The 22,317-nt window shown below is 42.4% G+C and overlaps 1 protein-coding gene across 1 annotated transcript in view; it reads right to left on the bottom strand.

Moving 5' to 3' along the window:
- Nucleotides 1-1,072: 1,072 nt before the first annotated feature.
- Nucleotides 1,073-22,317, bottom strand: part of NLRC4 (NLR family, CARD domain containing 4) — a 30,070-nt gene continuing 8,825 nt past the window's right edge. Inside the window, exons 4-9 of the mRNA XM_006767416.2 lie at nt 19,942-21,936; nt 15,874-15,966; nt 13,565-13,735; nt 10,542-10,634; nt 9,763-9,930; nt 1,073-1,873 (exon numbers count right to left, since the gene is read on the bottom strand). Of these exons, the coding sequence (XP_006767479.1) occupies nt 1,581-1,873; nt 9,763-9,930; nt 10,542-10,634; nt 13,565-13,735; nt 15,874-15,966; nt 19,942-21,936 (2,813 nt within the window). The 3' untranslated portion in view covers nt 1,073-1,580. The remainder of the gene's footprint in view (nt 1,874-9,762; nt 9,931-10,541; nt 10,635-13,564; nt 13,736-15,873; nt 15,967-19,941; nt 21,937-22,317) is intronic.

Here is a 22,317-nt window from a genome sequence, read left to right as displayed (position 1 = left end):
AACATTTTCAGGGATGCATATATCCTTTCTGATTGGTGTTTCTGGTTTCTTGGGATAGATTTCTAGAAGTGGGATCACTGGGTCAAATGGGAGTTCCATTTTTAGTTTTTTGAGGAAACTCCATACTGTCTTCCATAGTGGCTGCACCGGTCTGCATTTTCACCAGCAGTGCACGAGGGTTCCTTTTTCTCCGCATCCTCACCAGCACTTGTCATTTGTTGATTAAATAACCTATGACTCTTTCAATTCAACTTCTAGGCATCGATCACAGGTAAATTTTCACACACACACACACACACACGATGCTCCTATGTATTTTGTAATATCAAAACCAGAAAACAGCCAAAACCGGTTTGGCTCAGTGGATGGAGCAGACTGAAGGGTCCCGGGTTTGATTCCGGTCAAGGGCATGTACCTGGGTTGCGGGCACATCCCCAGTAGGAGATGTGCAGGAGGCAGCTGATCGATGTTTCTCTCTCATCGATGTTTCTGGCTCTCTATCTCTCTCCCTTCCTCTCTGTAAAAAATCAATAAAATATATTTAAAAAACAAAACAAAACAAAACAAAAAACCAGAAAACAATCTTACTGTCACAAAGGATTATTTTTGTGGGGTGTTGGAGTAAAGATTAGGACAAAGTACCCTTAGCTTCCATAGAATAATGAAAGAATGGGGTGTGTTTTTATTTCTTCCTTAATCTCTGAAGTCACAGTTGAAATTACATGTATCAGCAACTGGGGTGGACTCAATTTCAAGCCAGTCTTTTTTGGGAGTCTGATCTGCTTTTCATGTAAGAAAATGCTTTTCACATTCCAAATTCTTTGAATTAAACTTTTTGAATAAAGAACAGACATGGCGTTTTATGATTTTAAATAATTGTGGCTTGCTTCTTTATTCAATAGCTGTTTATTGGTAATTTAATTCTCATATTTAGCAAATATTTGTTGAGAATCTAGTACATGTCAGGCACTGTGTTAAGTAAATGTGCATACAGTATATCAGTTATTGTGACCTATTTTTTTTCATCTTTGTTGTTTAAAGTATTACATATGTCCCCCCTTTACCCCCATTGACCCATTCTAGCCCACCCCCAGCCCCAGGTCTTCACACTATTGTCTGTGTCCATGGGTATGCATATATGACCTGCTATTCTTGAGACCAAGGGGACCTGGGATGAAGAAGAGTCCCCTTCAAGTATCTGATAATCCTATTAGGAATCATGCAACACAGAACTATAGCACATGTCATCAGTAAACTCCCTCCCACTTCCCCCCTTCTTTGGTCTCATTTGCCTGGCATCCTCTTTTTATTTTTCCTGAATGGTGCAAATAAGAAAGCTTTCCATGCAAGAGGCCAGCTAAGGAAGTCATGGTGCCACACATCATCCTGATATCAGTAAAGGAAGAGGCAGTTTAGAAGGGGCGAGTTGGGCAGACACTGTTGATAAGGATAATTTGTAGGTGGACAATAAATTGCCGTATACTTTCCGACCCTTGGACTATACGAGCAAAGATTTTTAAATCACCAGGTGGGAAGTAATGGAGTTCCCAGAGCATTCATGGGCTCAACTTGCCCTTTATTTAAGCAGTTACTAGGTTAAAGGCACCTTTAATAACACTGACATCATCATCATCAAATTGCCACCCAACAAGCCTAGCTTCTTGCAAAAAAGTTAACTTTGATAACACATGGCCAAATTTTCTGACTAATGCTGCATCGGGTAGAAATATTTGAGTACTGAAGTCAAAAAACATTAATTGCTTAAGATTTTCAAATACACCCATGAAGGTAAGCCATCCATCACTGCTCACACAATTTCCTGCCAAATCCAGCTGCTGGAAGTTTTTCAGAGGGTTCTTTTCAAAAAATGCACCTGGTGAAAAATAGAAATTAGTATTTTAGTTGGAAGCAAAACAGTTTTTTAAAGAGAAATGGCCATGTTTGGACCAGTGCCTTACTTTCGAAATTATAGATAGGGCAGTGATTATGAATGTAGTCCATTGTATTTACAAATTACATTATTTGTAAAGTGTAAGGGAATCTGGTAAATAGTAATTAGTATTTAATTAACCAGTATAATTAAATAATGTAATTATCCTATATAATAAAAGTCTAATATGTACATAGCCCAGACGGTGGAACAACCAAAACTGAACAACTGGTCGCTATGAAATGTGCTGACCACCAGGGGGTGTGCATGGACCATGGTGGGCATCGGCCGTGGCAGGATGGTGGAGCAGGTAAATGGGGGTGCCAGGCCAAGGTGAGGCACCCGGTCGCTTTCATCCCCCTGCTCCTGAGGGGAGATTGGGGCCGGCAACCGCTGCTCGCACCCTCTGCCAGCGACGGCCCCACTTCTGGTGGTTACTGAAAATTCTTTGCTCCCGCACGTTGTGGTCCCACCTGGTGCTCACACCCACTGCCGGCCCCGGCGCTGGCCCCAATCACTCAGTGCCATCAGCGGGTGCAAGCAGCGGCTGCCAGCCCTGATCGCCCCTCGGGGCTTCTCCACCTCCCCCTGCTCCTGAGGGGAGATTGGGGCCGGCAACCGCTGCTCGCACCCTCTGCCAGCGACGGCCCCACTTGCACCCACTGCCAGTGCCCGGCGCTGGTCCTGATGGCTTGGCACCATCAGCGGGTGTGAGTGGCAGCTGCTGGTCCTGATCGTCCCTGAGGGCTTCTCCACCTCCCCCTGCTCCTGAGGGGCGATCTTGGCAGCAACTGCCGCTCGCACCACTGCTGGCGCCTGCCTGGAGCAGGGATGCTGGCAGACAAGGGACTGGGGGCTGCAGTGGGAGGGGCCGGGCGGGGGCACGGAGGATGGGCTGAGACCCACCTCTGTGCCTACTGCAGCCTCTTGGCCCACAGTTCCTTTCAAGGTGCACGAATTTGTGCACTGGGCCCCTCGTAATTAATATAATTTATAACAACTGTTTAAAATAGCATCTATAATGTAAATAGAGTTGATTTAATTAGTATAATTCCTTTATATTAGCAAACCATTATAAATGAATTATATATTTTTCCCTTTTTCTGACCTTTCCAGGAAATGGAAGATTGCTTAAAAATTTAAGTGCAAAAGATGCTATTAAATATTCAGTACTTATTTTCAAAACTGGAGTCAAACTCCCAGTAATCTTAGATCATTGTCTCTTCTGAGAAGCAAACACTACCTGTTGTTTCTTGGGTATCGAATGCCCCTCACTGTAAACTTGAATAAATAAGCCTCCTACAGTGTCTCAAGATTTGGGTTTCGGGGTTGTTCTTTTAACCCTCCCTGGACTCTTCAGGAACCTCCTCCATTCCTTACAGACCAGGGCACTCTAAAGTACCTCCTACAAAGGGAAGGTGGATGTTCGAGCCATGACCTTGAAGTCAGAGATAACTCGCTAAGGAATGGAGGAATTAAAAAATGTAGGTTTCTGGGTCTGGAAGACTGCAAAGAGCAAATCCACCCTGGAGCAGTCGAGGACAGGGAAATAAGCTTAGTCTTCCGTAAGCCATGGTGTAGTTGGGTCTTGTTATACCAGCTTAGCCTGTGTCCAGCCCAACTCATACGTAGGGACTCGGTTTCACCTCTACTTCTCATAAGGAGCCCTTGTTTTTTCCTTATAGGTAGCTTTCTCCCTGCTCTTTCTGTCTCTGCCTTTTTCATGTGCTTCCCAGCATGGCATGCACTCCGTCAAAATGCTGGTTGTCAGTGTCTGTAAGGATCCTGCCCCAAAGAGCAACTTCTTTACTCCTTGACTAGAAGACCAGATTCCACCACCTGAAGGGAACTTTAAAAAGAATTTAAAGCCCATTCCACCCTCAGAGATGAACTATTTATACAGACAATCTACTAAGGTTTAGGAAAGGCATCAGTAAGAACTCCTTGGATACTCATTAGAACGTGTGCAAGCACGGGAACAACAAGCATGATCTGAGGGCATGCATTCTGGTCATGTAATCTGCAGTGTTTTTGTCATCACGATGAGCAGACTGGTCCTGAGGGAAAAGAAATCTGACATTTAACGCTGTGGGCTGTGCGTGGGCTGTGGAGAATGGAAGTGGCTTGATCCAAATTCCAAGCAGAATCTCAAATGCTCTGGGTAGAAGGATTCCGATCCTTGAAGGGTTCCTCTGGAGAGCGGCTACAGTGTTTGGACAGGTTATGGTCAGAACCTGTGGTCCCACGTGGCTGAGTGATATGGGCTGTGGGTTGTGCAGCAAGTAAACAGAGCTTGATCAGGTGCATGTAATGAGTAGATTCAAAACCCACAAGAATGTTGTAAACATCTTGACCACGCCCTTACTTTGGCTCCTGGAATCTGGCTATAAAATAAAGACTCGGCTTGCAGGCCTTGGCACTGTCTCTCCATCAGAAAGGGCAGCAGCGCCCCACCCAGACCCAGCTTTCTTCTCTTGTCTATCTTTTCTAATTCTTCACCACCCCATCTCAGGCTCACCAAACCTGGCTGTGCTGGTGCAGTACAGGTTCCTGCATCCTAAACAAAATTCTAGCATTGCCAGAGCTCTTACCAGTTTTTCATTCTGCAAACATTTTTGAGTGCCTACTGTGTACCATGGATTGTGCTCGCTAGGGGCTGGGGATAGCTGAAAAGGGCAGACGTAGTCCCTGTCTTATTGGGCTTACAATATAGTGTGAAAATATACGTTATAAATTAGATGGGTGCTGTGGTTATTGATTTCAGAGAGGAAGGGAGAGGGAGAGAGAAACAGAAATATCAATGATAAGAATCATTGATCAGCTGCCTCCTGCACACCCCTTCACTGGGGATCGAGCCCACAACCCGGGCATGTGCCTGACCTGGAATCGAGCTGTGACCCCCTGGTTCATAGGTTAACACTCAACCACTGAACCATGCCAGCTGGGCTATTTTGCCTTTAGTTTCACAGATAATTTCCCAAGTTATTAGGTCAATTTCCTTACCACTTATTCCCTACAGTGAGATGGTTTCATAGTTTATAATATAGTTAGGTTGTTTTGCAGTCTGCATTTTGTCCTCAGGTATCTCAGACCTCCTAAATGATTTTTTAGTTTGCATACATTAAGGTTCACTCTTTGTGTAGTAAAGTTCTATGGGTTTTAACAAATGCATACTGTTGTGTATGCACAATTACAGTATCATGCAGAATAGTTCCACTGCCCTAAAACAGAGCTGCATCTGCTTAACCCTTTCTCACCTCCTCCTGAGCCCCTGACATTCCCTATGTCTCTTCCAGGCTTAATAGCTCATTTCTTTTTACCACTGAATGATACACTACTGTGTGGCTGTACCAGTTTGTTCATCCATTCACCTACTGAAGGACATCTCAGTGGCCTTCAGTTTGGGGCGATACTCAGTAAAGCTACTACAAACATGCTTGTGTCTCCATATTGACTAATGAAATTATGTCCCTCTTTCTTGAAGAGTCTTGCTTGATTTTTATCTATTTTGTTATTCTTTTTAAAGGATCAATTTTAAGCTTAATTAATCTTTGTTTTCTGTTTCACTGATTTATACAAGCAGACCTTGTAAATGCTGCAGGTGTGGTTCTCTTAGGGGCAGAAATAGAATAATGGAGACTAGCTATAATTATAAGAAATATTAATCATGCTCTGTTAACCGTGATGGATCTGTTCTGATTAGAGAAAGCACATTCTAACCTGGCTGAGAGTTGTATGCCCCAGGACATGGGCATTAACATCGGAATGCAGTCCATTCTCCTTTTCCAAGAACCGCCTATCTTCATGGAAAGATTAGCAACCTGGATGCTGAAGCAATCTGGTCCCTTTGCGACCCCCCAGCCCGCATTGCCCGTAACCTTGCCTACTTCCCCATGCTTCTAATTCCTACTTTCCTCTGTAATCTTTGTCCTCCTACCCCACATAAGCAGCTGGCTCCCATACTGCTGGCATTATTGCAATAAACACTCATATATGATTCAGCACTGTCTGCTTAACTGGCTTAGGTAGTGACAGGCAGCCCGGACCCATTGGTTGCCCAGTTTCCGTTCCAGAAGGGAATTGTCTTTTTGCTGGTGGAGGGTGTTGCCTTCAATATGTAAAGAACTCAACATCTGTGAAGCTCAATAAAGCGAAGTGCAATACAGTGAGGTACACCTATATGTTTATTATCATGTGTTTACTCCCTGTTTTTTTGTTTTTATTGGCTTCTTACTAATAATTTAGAAAGATTCATTTTCAGCCCTTCATCTTTAGTGTAAGTATTTAAGGCTATGAGAATTTTCTTCAAGCCCTGCTTTTGCTGCATGCCACAAGTTTTGATATATAGTGTTTTCTTACCATTTGGTTCTAAATATTTCTGTTGAAATTTGTCACTATGAACCTGTAGTGTACCTATCTGCCAAATTGTGTGATTTTCCCCAGTAGCCTGAGTGTAGGTACAGAAAAAGAGGGAAATTAAGGCCGATCCAGGCTTGGGGTTTTTCCAGGAAAGCACATGCCAACCACTGTATCTAATTTCATACCCCGCATCTAATTTCATACCCCGCATCTCATGTTCTCGCTGCATCTAATTAGGCAGTCTTTCTTTCATGAGAGACTGTCTCTCATTACATTTGCTTCGTTATGCTACTGCATCCGTACACATATCCATCGCTCAATGTCATTGCCTAAATTGCCTGCTGCTACTGTGGGCCAGGGGACTTTCTTGGGCGACTTCAAGAGATGGATATGGGAAGGGGACAAGGCAAATAATAGGCAGCTAGAGCTTGAGTTGGCAGAAATGATCAAGCATGTCTTTAAGAAAGTGGAAGTGCTGCCCTCGCTGGTTTGACTCAGTGGATAAAGCATTGGCCTGGGGGCTGAAGGGTCCCGAGTTCGATTCCAATTAAAGGCACATGCAGGGTTGTAGGCTCCGTCCCCAGCAGGGGTGTGCAGGAGGCAGCCAATCAATGATTCTCATCATTGATGTTTCTGTCCTTCTCCCTTCCTCTCTGAAATCAATAAAATATATATCTATTTTTTAAAAGGGGAAGTGCCAACATTAACTTAATTAACCTGCCATTTGGAGCTATCATGTAATCCCACCTTTCACAATTACCCACAAGCACTCAGGAAGTCTGCTAGATCCATAATTATGCTGAGTCTTCAGTTATGCTTATTTCTCTCATTTACATAAGGAGGCAATAAGGCACTAGGCAATTAAAATCACGTGGCGATTACCACCTAGCTCAGTGTTTTTGTGTTTGTTTTTTCACCTAGCTCAGTTTTTATTTCATTAAACACACCATGTCCCTCTCTGGTCTCACAGGCCAGGCTCAGAAGTAGGCAGATTAGGCAGCTACCTACTTAAAGATTTGGAAAATGCTAAAACGTCTCTACCTAAAAATGCCTCTGTCACATGTAATGCTAATTCTACACACTCTCCAATGGCCTCTTTGAAAAGATACATCCTTTCCAAAGCACTTAAGGCAGTGGTTCTCAACCTGTGGGTCGCGACCCCTTTGGCGGTCGAACGACCCTTTCACAGGGGTCGCCTAGGACCATCCTGCATATCAGATATTTACATTATGATTCATAACAGTAGCAACATTACAGTTATGAAGTAGCAACGAAAATAATTTTATGGTTGGGTCACAACATGAGGAACTGTATTTATAGGGCCAGAAGGTTGAGAACTACTGATTAAGGTATGAGGTTACCTGAGAGGGGTTATTTATTAGCTAGGTAATTAGTTTGTCATGGAAGCCACCTGTCTCCAATATCACCCAGAACAGAGGAGGGGCCTGAAGAATGACACCCAGGATGATCTGATTTGATGAGTTAAGGGAGTAGATAGAGCAGATGGAAGTGGAGTTAGGAATTAAGGGAAGGTGCTAAGAAAGTTGACTTGGGGTGCCGGGTTGGGGAGAAGGAATAAAGGAAAGGAAAATCCATAACTTGAAGCAACTTTAGGGAAGGCAAAACCCTTGGGCAGCCTAGGGACTTAGAGACACACACATTTCTAAGAGAGAAGGTTTTAAAAAGAGGAGCAGGTGGGGAGTTAGTGTTTAATGTGTACAGAGTTTTAGTCGGAAAAGATGAAAAGGATGGTGATGGTGGCTTTAAAAAGAGGAGCAGGTGGGGAGTTAGTGTTTAATGTGTACAGAGTTTTAGTCGGAAAAGATGAAAAAGATGGTGTGAATGTATTTAATGCCACAGAATTGTACACTGAAAATATGTGCCCTGCAGATAGATGCTAGCTAGACCATCTGTGAGGGAAATGGAGAAGGCAGGCGAGGCTGTTTTCACTAATCCTTTGCCTTAGATCAATGGTTCTCAATCTTCCTAATGCCGCAACCCTTTAATACAGTTCCTCATGTTGTGGTGACTCCAACCATAAAATTATTTTCATTGCTACTTCATAACTAATTTTGCTAACTGTTATGAATCATAATGTAAATATCTGATATGCAGGATGTATTTTCATTGTGACAAATTGAACATAATTAAAGCATAGTGATTAATCACAAAAACAATATTGAATTATATATGTGTTTTCCGATGTTCTTAGGCGACCCCTGTGAAAGGGTCATTTGCCCCCCAAAGGGGTCGCGACCCACAGATTGAGAACTGCTGCCTTAGATGGTACAGTGGCCTTCAAGGTGGATCCTCACCGCCTAGAACTCACTCCCATGTATCATCTCCTTCCGCACTGGCTAGGGCTAACCTGGCTAATAATAGGATGCAGCAGGTATGACCTTCCAAGACTAGGTCATAAAAAGCATTGCATCTTCCAACTGGTTCTCTCTTAGATCTCTTGCTCTGGGGGAAGTGAGCTACCATGTGGGGAGGACACTCAAGTAGCCTTTGGAGAAGTCCAGGGGTGGGACACAGGCCTCCAGTTGACAGCCAGCACTCACCCACCAACCACCCAGGAAGCAGATCCTCCAGCAGCCCAGCCCGTATCTGGACGGCAGCTTCATGACAGAGCCTAAACCAGAACCACCCAGCTGAGCCTCTCCCAAACTCCTGACTCACAGGAACTGTGACGTAAGGTCTATAGTTGTTTTAAGCCACCAGTTTTTGGGGTGGTCTGTTCCACAGAACTTGATAACTAATCCAGGTAGCATGAGGTTCCTTCATCAGCTGCCTGAGGCTGGTGTTCAGTCATTCGTATATCTCCATTTGTTTCTGGGATTAATCACAGCTACTTACAGATATTCTGTGACACCAGTTAAAGCGGCACTTACCTTTATATGTTTTGAATACGCAGCAGGTGACTTAAAAACTTTGGCCAAGATTGGAGTGGCATTGCTGAATTTCAGACAGTTAAGGGTAGGGAGAGCTGTTTCTACATAATACACCTTGTCAAATAATGTAAATACTGAAGTTAAAATGCTTAAAAACCTGAAAGCAGGTCAGTGTTTTAAATCATGTTATTTCTTTAAATATATTTGTACAGAAAAATAAGGGGAGGCAGCCGGGCTGGTGTGGTTCAGTGGTTGAACATTGGTCCATGAGCCAGGAGGTCACATTTTGATTCCCAGTCAGGCACATGCCTGGGTTGTGGGCTCAATCCCCCAGTAGGGGGCGTGCAGGAAGCAGCCAATTAATGATTCTCTCTCTTTGATGGTTCTATCTCCCTCTCTCTAAAATCAATAAAAAAATTTTTTTAAAGGGGGAGGAGGCAAATAAATTTAAAAAGGCATGAAAGAAAGGAAGGAAGGGAGGGCAGGGAGGAGGAAGGACAAGAGGGGGAAGGAAAGAAGAAAGAGAGTCAGCTTAAGAACTTCGTTAGGACCAAGTTCTCCTGGCTCTGTGTGTGTACCTACCTAGAATTCCAATCTCTGCATCGGTGAGCCTCCAGTTCTTCAGCCCAAGTTTGACGAGCTGTGGGGCCCCCTCCAGTTGCTCCAGCAGCCTGGTCAGACTGATGCGCACATCATTGCACCAGGGCAGCATCAGCACAGTGAGTTGTTCCAACACGTGCAGCCTGTCAACTTGAGGAACCAGAGACAGTTCAGGAACTGGATCCATCTCAAAACTGATGAAGGACGAAGTGATAAAGGAGAAGGAGTGGTCTTTCTCTCTGCAGCCTACTCAATGTGCAGTGAGAATCAACTCGCTTTTTGGTTAGCATTTTATGGAAAGTGTTCAAGAATATATAAACGCCATGCAGGACAGTACAATGAAGCTATGAGTACTATACGCCAACTTTTAACAAACAGCAAATCATGGATGTTTGCTTTATCCTCACCAAATTCCTTCCCTCCTGTCTTATTCCGAAGGAAATCTCAGACAGTAAGTATCAGGTTTTTCTTTTTCTTTTTTAGTATCAGGTTGTTGTTTTTTTAAAAAACAGCAACAATCAGGATGTCTTGATCACATCTTAAAAATCTTATTACTAACTCCTTGAGCCAATTTGTCTTAGGCATCCCCTATTCTCAGACACTGGCTCTATAGAAGGAGCCAAGCAGGTGGGAGCCACAGGTGCAGTGAGCATGTGAAAACTGGTGACTCAAAAGCCTGGCCTGTGTTCCTTAAGGACAATTTAAAAAAGGGCTACTGACTTCCTTAAGGTGCATCTTTAAGGCAAAATGGTCATTCTTACTCAGTTCACGGAGAGCTTCATTTCCATCCTCTTCCAGGTGATTCTCAGATAAATCAAGAATGCTCAGTTTGGCCAAATTGTGAAGATTCTGAGCTGGAAAAAAAAAATTTAATCCAAAAGAAAAAGACTGTCAGGGAATTCTATATGCATTTAAAAATATCCTTATAAGAATTCTGAGCCCTTGTCTTCTTTGTTGAGAGTATACGAATCTGTATTAGATTTGATTAGCTATTATCAAAAGTATCTGGCTACTCCCATGACTGTGACCAAATGGACAGATATTTCCTGGTCCTAAATTCTGATTAATAAACTTCAGCCTAAAGGTAAAATGGTCATTAATACTCAGTAAAGCCTAAAGCAGCATGGACTAGAGTTGTTATGTCACTATAGGAAAGTCACTCCGTTTCTCTACGCCTCCGTGTCTTCATCGTGAGAACGGGGAAGAGGAACTAGAGGAAATGTCAGGTTGCTTCCAATTCTTAAATGCTCTTCTCATGCAGGAGAGATGAAGGAACGAAAACCAATGAGATGGGCTGTTGTTTGTGTACCTCAGTTTAGATTATTTTGTTATAGCTGTGATGTTAATAATAAAAATTTTAATGAGAACATTAGTCACAAAATGCCACCGCTCTAGCTAAGAGCTGCTTAGTTATTTTCTTCACTACAGATACAGGTTACTTGCCCCCTTTCCACAGTTCAGTTATGCCACTTCGCTAACTGAAAGAAACCCAAAGAGGATTTTCGCCTTGCTTTTACCAAAAAAAAAAAAAAAAAAAAAAGCGAAAAGCAAAAATAACATTCAATGTTTGTTTTGCAGAGAGCCTTATAGAGGCATCCAGAGTGGCGCAGCCAAGCTCCTTCCTGGGAACTACACTCCGCATTTCAGCATCAAACCGCCAGAGCTTTGAGCTGTGTCTGTGAGCATCTGTGCTTTATCTTGATTTATTGTGCACCTGTTAGCAAGTGTGTCCTAAGGTATAAGAAAAGCCTAAGAGAAGTCATTTTGGAGTCTGGGGATGCTCGAAAATGCTCCATAAAGATGAATGGTAATTGCTTATTTGCTTAATGCCCTATTAGCTTATTGAAGGTTTCATAGGGCCCAGCCAGTGTTGCTCAGTGGCTGAGCATCGACCCATGAACCAGGAGGTCATGGTTTGATTCCAGGTCAGGCACATGCCTGGGTTGTAGGCTTGATCCCCAGTGGGGGGTGTGCAGGAGACAGTCGATCAATGATTCTCTCTCATCATTGATGTTTCTTTTTTAAAAAATTTTTCTTTTTAATATATTTTTATTTCAAAGAGACATGGAAAGGGAGAGAGAGATAGAAACATCAGTAATGAGAGAGGATCATTGATTGGCTGCCTCCTGCATGCCCCCTGCCGGGGATCAAGCCCACAACCCGGGCATGTGCCCTTGACCAGAATCAAACTTGGACCCTTCAGTCCACAGGCTGGCACTCTATCCACTGAGCCAACCAACTAGGCCTAATTTTTAAAATTAAACATTTTAAGAACATAGAAGAAATATAACATGCTGCAATATGTTTAAGAACATATTGCATATAACATGTTATATTATAAAATAATAATAAAACACTAATAATAACTGACAGTGTCATCATTGATGTTTCTATTTCTCTCCCTCTCCCTTCCTCTCTGAAATCAATAAAATATATATTTTTAAAGTTATAAACAATTTATTTTTAAAAAAAGGTTTCTTAGGAATGCTCTACTTTCTGATAGTGAGGATACCTGTATTTATCATGGTTGCTTAATCTAGTTGAAGTTTTTCCTATCAAGACTGATTAGAAAAATCTTTAAAAAATTAGTCGTTTTGCATGCATTATACTCTTGTTACAATACTAGCTAGTATTTTTTAAAATCAATCCTATGAATCCTTTTCTTAGAGTAAAATATATTCTGAAGTTTGGTGCTTTAACAAGCCCACGGACTCCACCTAAAAGGGGATGGCTGCTATTGTTAGTTACAAGCTGGCTCCTCCCAGTGGCAGGTGGAGAGTAAGGGAGTGTGCTCTTCATTCTCATGTTCCCAGTGCTTGCTAGCCTTCGCCAATCATGGATTTCTCTAGGTTTTGATTCATATTAGCATATAAAGTAATCTCAGTAATTCCTACAGACTCCATCAGTCCTTTTTCTTCTTTTTTGTTTGTTTTTGTGTGTGTTTTTTCTTTTCTCCATCAGTTTTATATATTTTTAAAATATATTTTATTTATTTTTTACAGAGAGGAAGGGAGAGAGAGATAGAGAGTTAGAAACATCGATGAGAGAGAAACATCGGTCAGCTGCCTCCTGCATACCCTCTACTGGGGATGTGCCTGCAACCAAGGTGCATGCCCTTGACCAGAATTGAACCTGGGACTCTTCAGTCCACAGGCCGACGCTCTATCCACCGAGCCAAACCAGCTAGGGCTTATATTGTCTATTTGTTTTTTAAAAAGGTTATACTATTTCCCCTCAAAATCTAAATTTAAGAAACATCATAGTATAACATAATCCAGTTTATCCACTAATATGCAAAGGTTTTTTTCATACTTAGTATGCGCACTCTTTGGGAACTCAAATACGCAATGCCTACATTAATGCACGTTAATATAGGGCAATGGGGAAGAATTAGAAGGCCTGACCGCATTTAAGGAAATCCCTCTCTCTGCTTCTCAACCATTTATTTATTCATCCATCCAAATACTTATTAAGCAGTTACTATATAACAGGACATATGTCAAGCATCAAGCACCTACTTCTTAATTTCTTCCTCTTTACCTTCACTTAAAATTATAACATCTTCAATTAGTTTGAAGTTCTCTATTCTCCATCTATAATCCATTTTTAATCTAATTGTGGAGAAAATCATTTAAAACAGACTAGATATTACCCAGATGTCTTCATTATCTTTTCCAGTTTCTCTGAAAATTAAATTGCAGCTTGAGAGACTTAGCATGCATGAATTACTGTGGAAGCACCACATCTTCTCTCACACTTCTCAGTCAGTGCAGGCAACAGTTACCTAGGGTTTTCACAGCCGTTCCGGTCAGGCAGCAGGAGACTAATTGGATTTCTTCAAGGTCACAGGGTTTGGCTGACAAAGACTTTGCTATATAATCCATTCCCTCCCCAATGTCAGACAAGTGGGTCAATCGAAGTAAACACATATTCTTCAGGTTTGTCAGACCTTCAGCTGCAAATAGAAGGAAAGGAAATGCGTTAGGGTACCAAGTTAATTTGATTTCACCATAGATGAATGGCTGAAAAGAAGGCAATGAACAATTGCCCTTGCCATGCTCTTCCTGTAAAAAGCCAAAGAGAGCAGATTTTCTTTCAACTCTCACTTTCCAGTCTCCTGGGCCATACAATCTCTTTTGTGGAGGTCATTCTCTTGGTAGCATGAGAAAACCTATAGTAAATGTGCAGTATTTTTTTTATTTTTTATTTTAAATGTGCAGTATTTTAATGGGTATCCATGTATGGGTATCCAAGTATACCACAACTTTTTTCATAGAAATAGGTTTTCTGAGTGAGCACTGTCTCTTTAAACCCTTCAAAAATCTTAGAATCCAAAGGGCAGCATGGGGACTTGAGTTCCTTGGTGTGCTTCTATGGTAACTGTTCACAGGGCTCTGCTAGGACTGCGTGATTCGGGGCCTTCCTGGTGCTCCACAACGAAGACCACATCCAATGCAGCATGTTAACCGGGAGAAAGATTGATCTCCTATCAGTAGTACAAGTGAAAACGTTCTAAAATGTCCCTGGATTGATTAGGCATACCTTTGTGTCATTAAAATAGTGCTTTATCTTGATGGTATTCTAACCTAGAGGAAAGACATGTACTGTTTTAGTAACTACTTTGCAGAGCTTTGGGAAGGTGGCCGATAAGGTATGTAATGTATTTAGTGTGGTGCCTGGCACATAGAAGGTGAATATTAATTGTTGTCTTGGGAGTACATGTAGCTCAGAGGTTGTGAGCATGAGCTTTGCAGTCAGTTTGGTTCCTGGATCCTGTACTTAATAATTGTGTGAGTGTAAGCAAGTGATTCAACCTTTTAGCTGTGGTTTTAGGGATAATTATACCTGTGTACTAGGACTATTGTGAGGAGTCAATGAGAAGATGTCAAAGTGCCTGGTGTGCCTACTGTCTAGCCGATTGCACAGTAACTCTTCGATGAATAGTACATTTAGACTCGTTTATTCACGTCCAGACTGATTCCTTAACAGTAGAATCAGATTGTCTCAGGTAGGTGTTTTTGCGCCCTTTCTACCAATTGGTGAGAACTTGGGCAAGTCAATAAACTGTTCTAGCTTCCAGTGGAAGTAAAATAGGAAAGCTAGCCCCACCAGTGTGACTCAGTGGTTGAGCATCCACCCATAAACTAGGAGGTCACAGTTTGATTCCCAGTCAGGGCACGTGCCCAGGTTGCAGGCATGGTTTCCAGGAGTGGGGGTGTGCAGGAGGCAGCCAATCAATTACTCTCTCTCATCACTGATGTTACTCTCTCTCTCTCTCTCCCTCTCCCTTCCTCTCTCTGCAATCAATAATAACATTTAAAATTTAAAAAAAAAATTAGTCTAGATGTTCTCAGGCTCCTTCAACCTCTGATATTCTGTGTAACTCACAGGCATGCAGTAAATGTTCACTGAACACCGAATTAATTTGATTATTCTTGTGGAAGCTATCTAATGAAAAAAAGTCAGTCATGTTTTAATTATAGGGTTGTTTTTAGGCAAGCAGAATGCAAAAGAGAAGACTGAGGAGCCTTTAACTGAGGTCTCAAATGTGGGGGGAAGAACATCAGATTGTCTCAGGTAGGTGTTTTTGCGCCCCCCCGCAAAGCTGTTGAAAAACAGCTTCAACAGGAAACCTCCCTGTCCTAGAAGGCAGATCACGTGTTCTGCTTCTGTTTTCCCTGATCCACATTCATTGTTATGTTCCATTCTACTTTCTAAGTTTTATTTAATTATAAAACTACTGTATAATCTTTTTAATATTGTTTATTTGCTTTAAATACAAATATAGCCAATGATTTCTGAAGCTTTGCTTAGTTATAAAACCACAGCTTAAACATTTACGTTGTTTCTATGCTTTAAATGCAAGCAAAGTCAATCAACCAGGAAGATAAAACATACCATGGCTTCTGTTCTCCAAAGGGTTACCATCTAGTGCTGTACAATTTACATAAAATGGTGCTATACGGGTGGAGAAAAATGTCTCGGAAAACCGATGCAGTCACAAATGCATACAGGCATCCTTGCCTTGTGTAGACTGAGTTAACTGTTGTTATTCTCAAACTTACATTAATAAAAAAAGAGAAAAACTCTAACCTAGTTTTATTGCATCTTCCTCATTCATCTTAATGTTATCCAGCATCAGCTTCATAAGATTCTTCAAATTACCCAAGCTGTCAGTCAGACCACCTGCCAAAAGAAAATGGACTTTGTTCAGCTGTCATTTATTAATTTCTATTACCAATGAAAAGATTTTCGTTGTTACCATCGGCAAGAAATGCTCATGAAATTGACACCAAAGTGTATGGTTTTTCGTCAGAAATGGGCATCATCTTTAGCTAAAAGCATGTTCTCCAAATATAATGCAACTGGACTGGGAAACAGTAACTTAAACTTACTCTTTAAGAAAGTAGAGAAAGAAGACCAAAATAAACCCAATGCAAGTAGAAGGGAGAAATTAATAAAGATCAAGGCAGAAATAAATAAAAATTGAAAACAGATAAACAGTAGGAAAAATCAGTGAAAATGTATTTGAAAAGATCAATAAAATTGAGCAATTTCTGGCAAGATTGACAGGAAAAGAAGAAAAGCAAGTCACCAATATCAGAAATAAAAGAGAAGATATCACTACAAAGACTGCAGATGTTAAAAGGATAGAGAATAATATAAATAAATCTACACACATGAATTTGACAGCACAGGTAAAATTGCCCCATTTCTTGAAAGGCACAAACTACTAAAACTCACCCAACACGACATAGGTAACCTGAACAGTCCTATAAATCTATTAACATAGTTTAAATTTTTCTAAAAAGAGAAATCTGCAGGCCCAGATAATTTAACTTGCAAATTTTACCAAACATTCAAAGAAGAAATAAACCAATTCTATAAATCACTTCTAGAAAATAGAAGTAGAGGGAACAATTCCCAACATATTTTATGAAGCTCCACTGACTAATATGAAACCCAGATGAAGAAAATAAAACAAAAGAAATTTTCAGACCAATACCACTTGTGAGAATAGAAGCAAAAATCTTCAATAAAATGGACTTCATACAGAGAATGCAGAGCTATTCAACATTTGGAAAACAATCCATGTAATTCACTATAACAGTCTAAAGAAGAAAAACTACATGATCATATAAATTGATGCAGAAAAAATATTTGACACAATCCAACATCCATTCATGATAAAAATTCTCAGCAACCTAGGAATAGAAGGAAATGTCCTCAACCTGATAAAAGCCATCTACAGAAAAAAACTACAATTAACATCGTGCTTAACGGTGAAAGTCTGAATGCTTTCACCTGAAGGTCAGGAGCAAGGCAGGATGTTCCCTCTCAATTCTCATATTCAGTATTGCACTGCAAGTCATAATCAGTGCAATAAGGCAAGACACTTAAATAAAAGGAATACAAATTTTAAAGAAGGAACAAAACTGTTCTTTTTTTGGAGGTAACATGATTGTTTGAAAAAAATTTCAAGGAATCTACCAAAACAAGAAAACAAACAAAGAAACCTCCTAGAACTAATGAAAGAGTTTAGCAAAGATATAGACTACAAGGTCAACACACAAAAATCAATCTTACTTCCATATAGTAGCAATAAATAACTGTTAACCAAATTATTTTTAAAATACCACTTACAATAAATCCAAGCGAATGAAAAAGTTAAGTACCGGTATGAAACATATACAGGATCAACATGATGAAAACTACAAAATGATGCTAGCCCTAGTCAGTTTGGCTCAGTGAATAGAGCATGGGCCTGAGGACTGAAAGATCCCAGGTTCATTTCTGGTCAAGGGCACATGCCCAGGTTGTGGGCTCGATCCCCAGTATGAGGCCTGCAGGAGGCAGACAGTCAATGATTATCTCTCATCATTGATGTTTCTATCTCTCTCTCCCTCTCCCTTCTTCTCTGAAATCAATAAAAATATTAAAACAAAACAAAATGATGCTAAAAGAAATCAAAGAAAATATAAATAAATGGGAAGAGAAACCATGCAAATAGATTGAAAGATTCAACATAATATAAATGCCAGTTCTCCCTAACTTGGTCAATAAATTTAATGTAATTTCAACCAAGATCCGAGGAGGAGTTTTTGGTGATATAATCACTGTAAGTCTAAATTTACATGGAAAGGCAAAGGAACTAGTATATAAAAAAGACTTTTGAGAAAGAAGAATAAAGTTGAATAACACCAAGACATGACACCAAAAGCATGATTCACAGAAGAAGAAAGACTGCAACAAAATTTAAGACTTTTGTTCTATGAAAAACACTGTTAAGAGAATGAAAAGATTAGCTATTCAGGAATAAAAAGGCGTGAGCTAGGAAGATTCTGAAAAGACTTAGAGGGCAAAAGTAAAAACCAACTTGGGTATAAACAACAGTGAAGTGACTTTAGCCATAAGAAAGAATAAGCACTGATCACAAACTCAACTGTCAAAAGGGGGAAGGATGTCAAAAAGAGCCAGGGAGCCCTAACCGGTTTGGCTCAGCGGATAGAGGGTTGGCCTGTGGACTGAAAGGTCCCAGGTTCGATTCCAGTCAAGGGCATGCACCTTGGTTGCGGGCGCATCCCCAGTGGGGAGTGTGCAGGAGGCAGCTGATGGATGTTTCTCTCTCATCGATGTTTCTAACTCTCTATCCCTCTCCCTTCCTCTCTGTAAAATATCAATAAAATATATTTTTTAAAAAGTGCCAGGGAAGTAGAATAGGTGGACTCTGTGCCCAACTGGAGATTTTGTGTCTTGTCCGAAGAACACAGGAGCAGATCGTAGGCTCTAACAAGTTGTTACCAAATGAGGACATGGGCCCTTAGTTGTCAAATCCAACAATTTTTAAGAGAAATGAAAAACCTGTATTTTCACATGATAGCTCCCAATTTCAAAATGCTGGCAACTCCTTTAGAAAGAAGAGTCATGGCTGGGGGATGAGGAGGAGAAGGAGACTTTTCACTCTAGATTGTTTTATCGTTTGGACCGTGTGAATATATTACTCAAAAACTGGATTTTAAAAATTAAGAACAAGATATGAAAAAGAACATTCTAAACACTGTGCAGGCCAGTCCAGCCCATAGGCGACCAGTGTGCATGATCATTACAAAGGAGTAGTCATGAAGAGGAGAGCATGAGCTTCCTGACACAGAAGGGAGTCTAATAACTTCTGGGTGACTCTCTAGAATCTTATAGAAGGCATTTCTGCATCGAGTAGGAGGTTGCAAAAATTAGTTGTGCAAAGATTCTAGATGCTTAAATCATAGCAAATCTCTGCAGATGACAAGTGAGGCGGAGCACAATGGGCCATCACTTGTGAATGAAAACTAATCTTAGATGACAGTCAAGTAGGGCAAGGCCCCTGCCACAGCTTCACACCAGGCAGCAGCCCTGCTCCTGGCCATAGGGCGGATCTGCACAGCCAGGCCAGACACTCATCTTCAGTGTTACTTGGAATTTGGGGGAAACTCTCCTTTGCCCCAAAAGATTGCCCCTGCATGTGTGTGTCTGGAGTCGGAAATTCATGGTAAACAAAATCTGTTCCCCAAATCTTTTTTCAAAATGAACAATACTCGGAGTGGAGGTGGGGCTGGGTTTGTTGTGCAATTTCCTAGATAAGAATCTAGTGACACAATTAGCCACTGGCGCCTGCGAGTGATTAGTTTACAGGCTGGATTTCCTCCCAGACTTGCTGGGGGGAGGGGAGCCCATGGCAGGGAAGCAGTGGATGCTGGGTGGAGATGGAGATGCTGAGAAGGGGGAGAATTCACTCAAGCTAAGCTTACCCTCTGTACCTGGGGGGAGAGGGAGAGCAGGGAAGTAGGTTTACAGTTGTGAGTACATGAAACACAGAGTACACACACACACACACACACACACACATACACACACATGCAAACACACACTTTGCTATATAAACTATATAGCCATTCAATCAAACTACTAGTATATAGCTTCAGCCCTGGAAATCCTCCCTCGGACCTCCCAACCTGACAGCCTTCCTCCCACACAGACCCTCCTCCAATCCTCCCACCTCCTCTCCAAGTCCTGGCACCTGGGAGAAGATAGTAGAAAATGTAAAGCAAAACAATATGCTGCCTAATATTCCCATGGCACTTAGCCAGGTTCCATTACGGCTTCAACTGCTGAGGTTGACAATACCTGGCAGCCGTTGAGTCTGTAGGTTGTGAATACTCAAGGTTTTCAGGTTTGCCACGGATGTGATGTGCTGCTCGTCCTCTACGGTGAGGGGACTGGCTTCCACCACGAGGGAATGAATGTGCTTACAGGTGCTGAGGACCAAACTGAGGCTTCCAGCCACACCAGCACACCTCTTAATGGACAGCCGGAGGCTTGTAGCAGAGCTGAATATCTTCCCCAGATATTTGATATCTTGCTTATTCAACTTGCTGAAATCCCGGAGTGTGACCTCCAGAGCCTTGAACTCCTGCTTCCAGTTGAAGAACAAAGACACAGCCCTGCTGGGAATGTAGGTTCCAGAGGACTCTTCCTTGTGGGTCTTGCTTGTGCCCTCTGTGGGCTTGTCCCACGAAGCTGTGGCTCCCCCGTAGAAGTCCAGTTTGATGAAGTCCAGAGCACTTGCACAATTAGGCAAGTGCTCAAAGAAGTCAAATAAGTAATCAGGGATGTTCTCTGAGTTGATATATAAGCTTTTACCACGAAAGAAAGCTTCAAATTCTTCACTCAGGTCCGCCTTGGATATACTCTCATGAAATAAATTGATGCCACACTCTGTAAAGGAACTGGTGTTTATGGCTTTCAAAATTTCTTGCACAGTACTGCTTTTCACATTTTGCATAGATTCCTGTCTCCAGAGAGGCCTCCTGGTGATGGCGAAGCTGGGGAGGCTGCCATGTCGACACACGGCTGCCAGGTGTCTCAGGACAGTCCGGGCGGCTTTGGTAGACGATCCGCACGTGTACAGGAGCAGGTTGCTGTACTTGGATGTAATATCTGAAATGGAAACCATTTTCTGCAGATGACCGTTCCCCTTGGTCACCTCCTCTGGTTCCCGAGATGCCAATAAGCTGCTGAGTCGGCGGCCTGCTACGTACTCCTGGAACGACTGATGGAAGAATTTATACTTTGGCTGGAACCGCTGAGCCGTGTATTTGCAGAGGAGGCCGGTTGTCAGGAGGACATCCTCGTTCACACTGCACACGTCCTTTGGTTCGAAATCAAACCTGTGGTTGAACACGCCCTCCAGAGCCAGGTCTCCGCAGTGGTCCAGGCTCTGAGTGAGGTCGCCAGCAGCCACCCCTTTATGTTTGTGCTTGTTTTTCTGTATCAGCAGGTCATAGAAGGTACAGAACAGCGTTGTCTGTGTGTGGGAGTGGAACTCACTTTCCCCCATCTGGATTGCACAAGTGATGACCACAAAGAGTGGGGTCTTCATCAGATTCCGCAGGCACCTGGACTTCTGAATTTGCAGCACCAAGCTCTCTGCATGCTCCCTGAGCAGCACTTCCCGGATGAGAGCCTGTGCACTCTCCTCCGTCATATCCCCCACCTCGGCGGTCAGGGCCCCGACCTGCCTGATGTGCTTCAGGCTCTCGGTGGTGGTGGTGACCACGACCATATTCTTGAAGCGGTGGTTTTCCTTTATCAGGGCTTCGATTTCCGGGCAGTTCTGGGCCTTGAACTCGTTGTAGCCATCCAGGAGGAAAAGGACCCTCTGCCGGAGCTTCAGCAGCATGGCCATGAAAGTCTGCTTTCTGATCGCGTCGGGTACATCCAGGAGTTGGTCACACAAGGTTTCAAAGAGTCCACCGTGGGCCCGGCTCAGGCGGAGAAAGAAGACTAATTTGAACTTGGTCAGGGCCCCACACTTCCCCGAGGCCCAGAGCATGGCGATTCGCTGCAGCAGGGTGGTCTTCCCTTTGCCCGATTCCCCTTCGATGATGCAGGGGCTCTGAAGAGTGTCCAGCAGGCCACTCAAGGTCAGCTGGTCCAGACGGTGATGGCGCTGGTCCTTCCTCCAGAGAACGGGTTCCGTGAAGGTGCTTTTCAAATTAAAGATAATGTCAATATCTTCACCCAGGGGATAGAAGTTCAGAAAATATGGGGAATGGTATAAATCTTTTAAATCTTGAGCCAAATCATTTAAGTCTCCATCTGACATCTGATGAAAAAGGCCTATTGGAGAAGACACGAAATTAAAGAGGACCCAGTTCTGTGTCTCCCCGAAGCCCCAGAGTTCAGGAGAATGGAGGGGGAAGAAGGCTGAGGATCTTCTACTGATGGTTTCAATTCCCTTCTCCAGTTCTCAGCTGGCACAAGGGCTTCCAAATATTTATTCCGGCTTTTCCCTGTCACCCTTTCTTTACCCTTCCTCCCCTCTTGACTTCTGTTTCCTCCTTCCCACCACCAACTCTTGCAGCAGGTGATTGGAAATGGGAGGAGTCTGTTTGGGTTAAGAAAAGTGCCTGAGAACAGTGGGAAGATGGCTGATCAGGCCTTAACCTTGATTAAAATCTGTCCTGAAGTGATTCACCAGTTTAATGAAATAAAAACTAA

The sequence above is a fragment of the Myotis davidii genome, unplaced genomic scaffold, assembly GCF_000327345.1.
Source record: "Myotis davidii unplaced genomic scaffold, ASM32734v1 scaffold238, whole genome shotgun sequence".
Taxonomy (NCBI): Eukaryota; Metazoa; Chordata; class Mammalia; order Chiroptera; family Vespertilionidae; genus Myotis; species Myotis davidii.
Note: the sequence above shows the minus strand (reverse complement) of the source record. Positions and strands in the feature narration are given on the sequence as shown.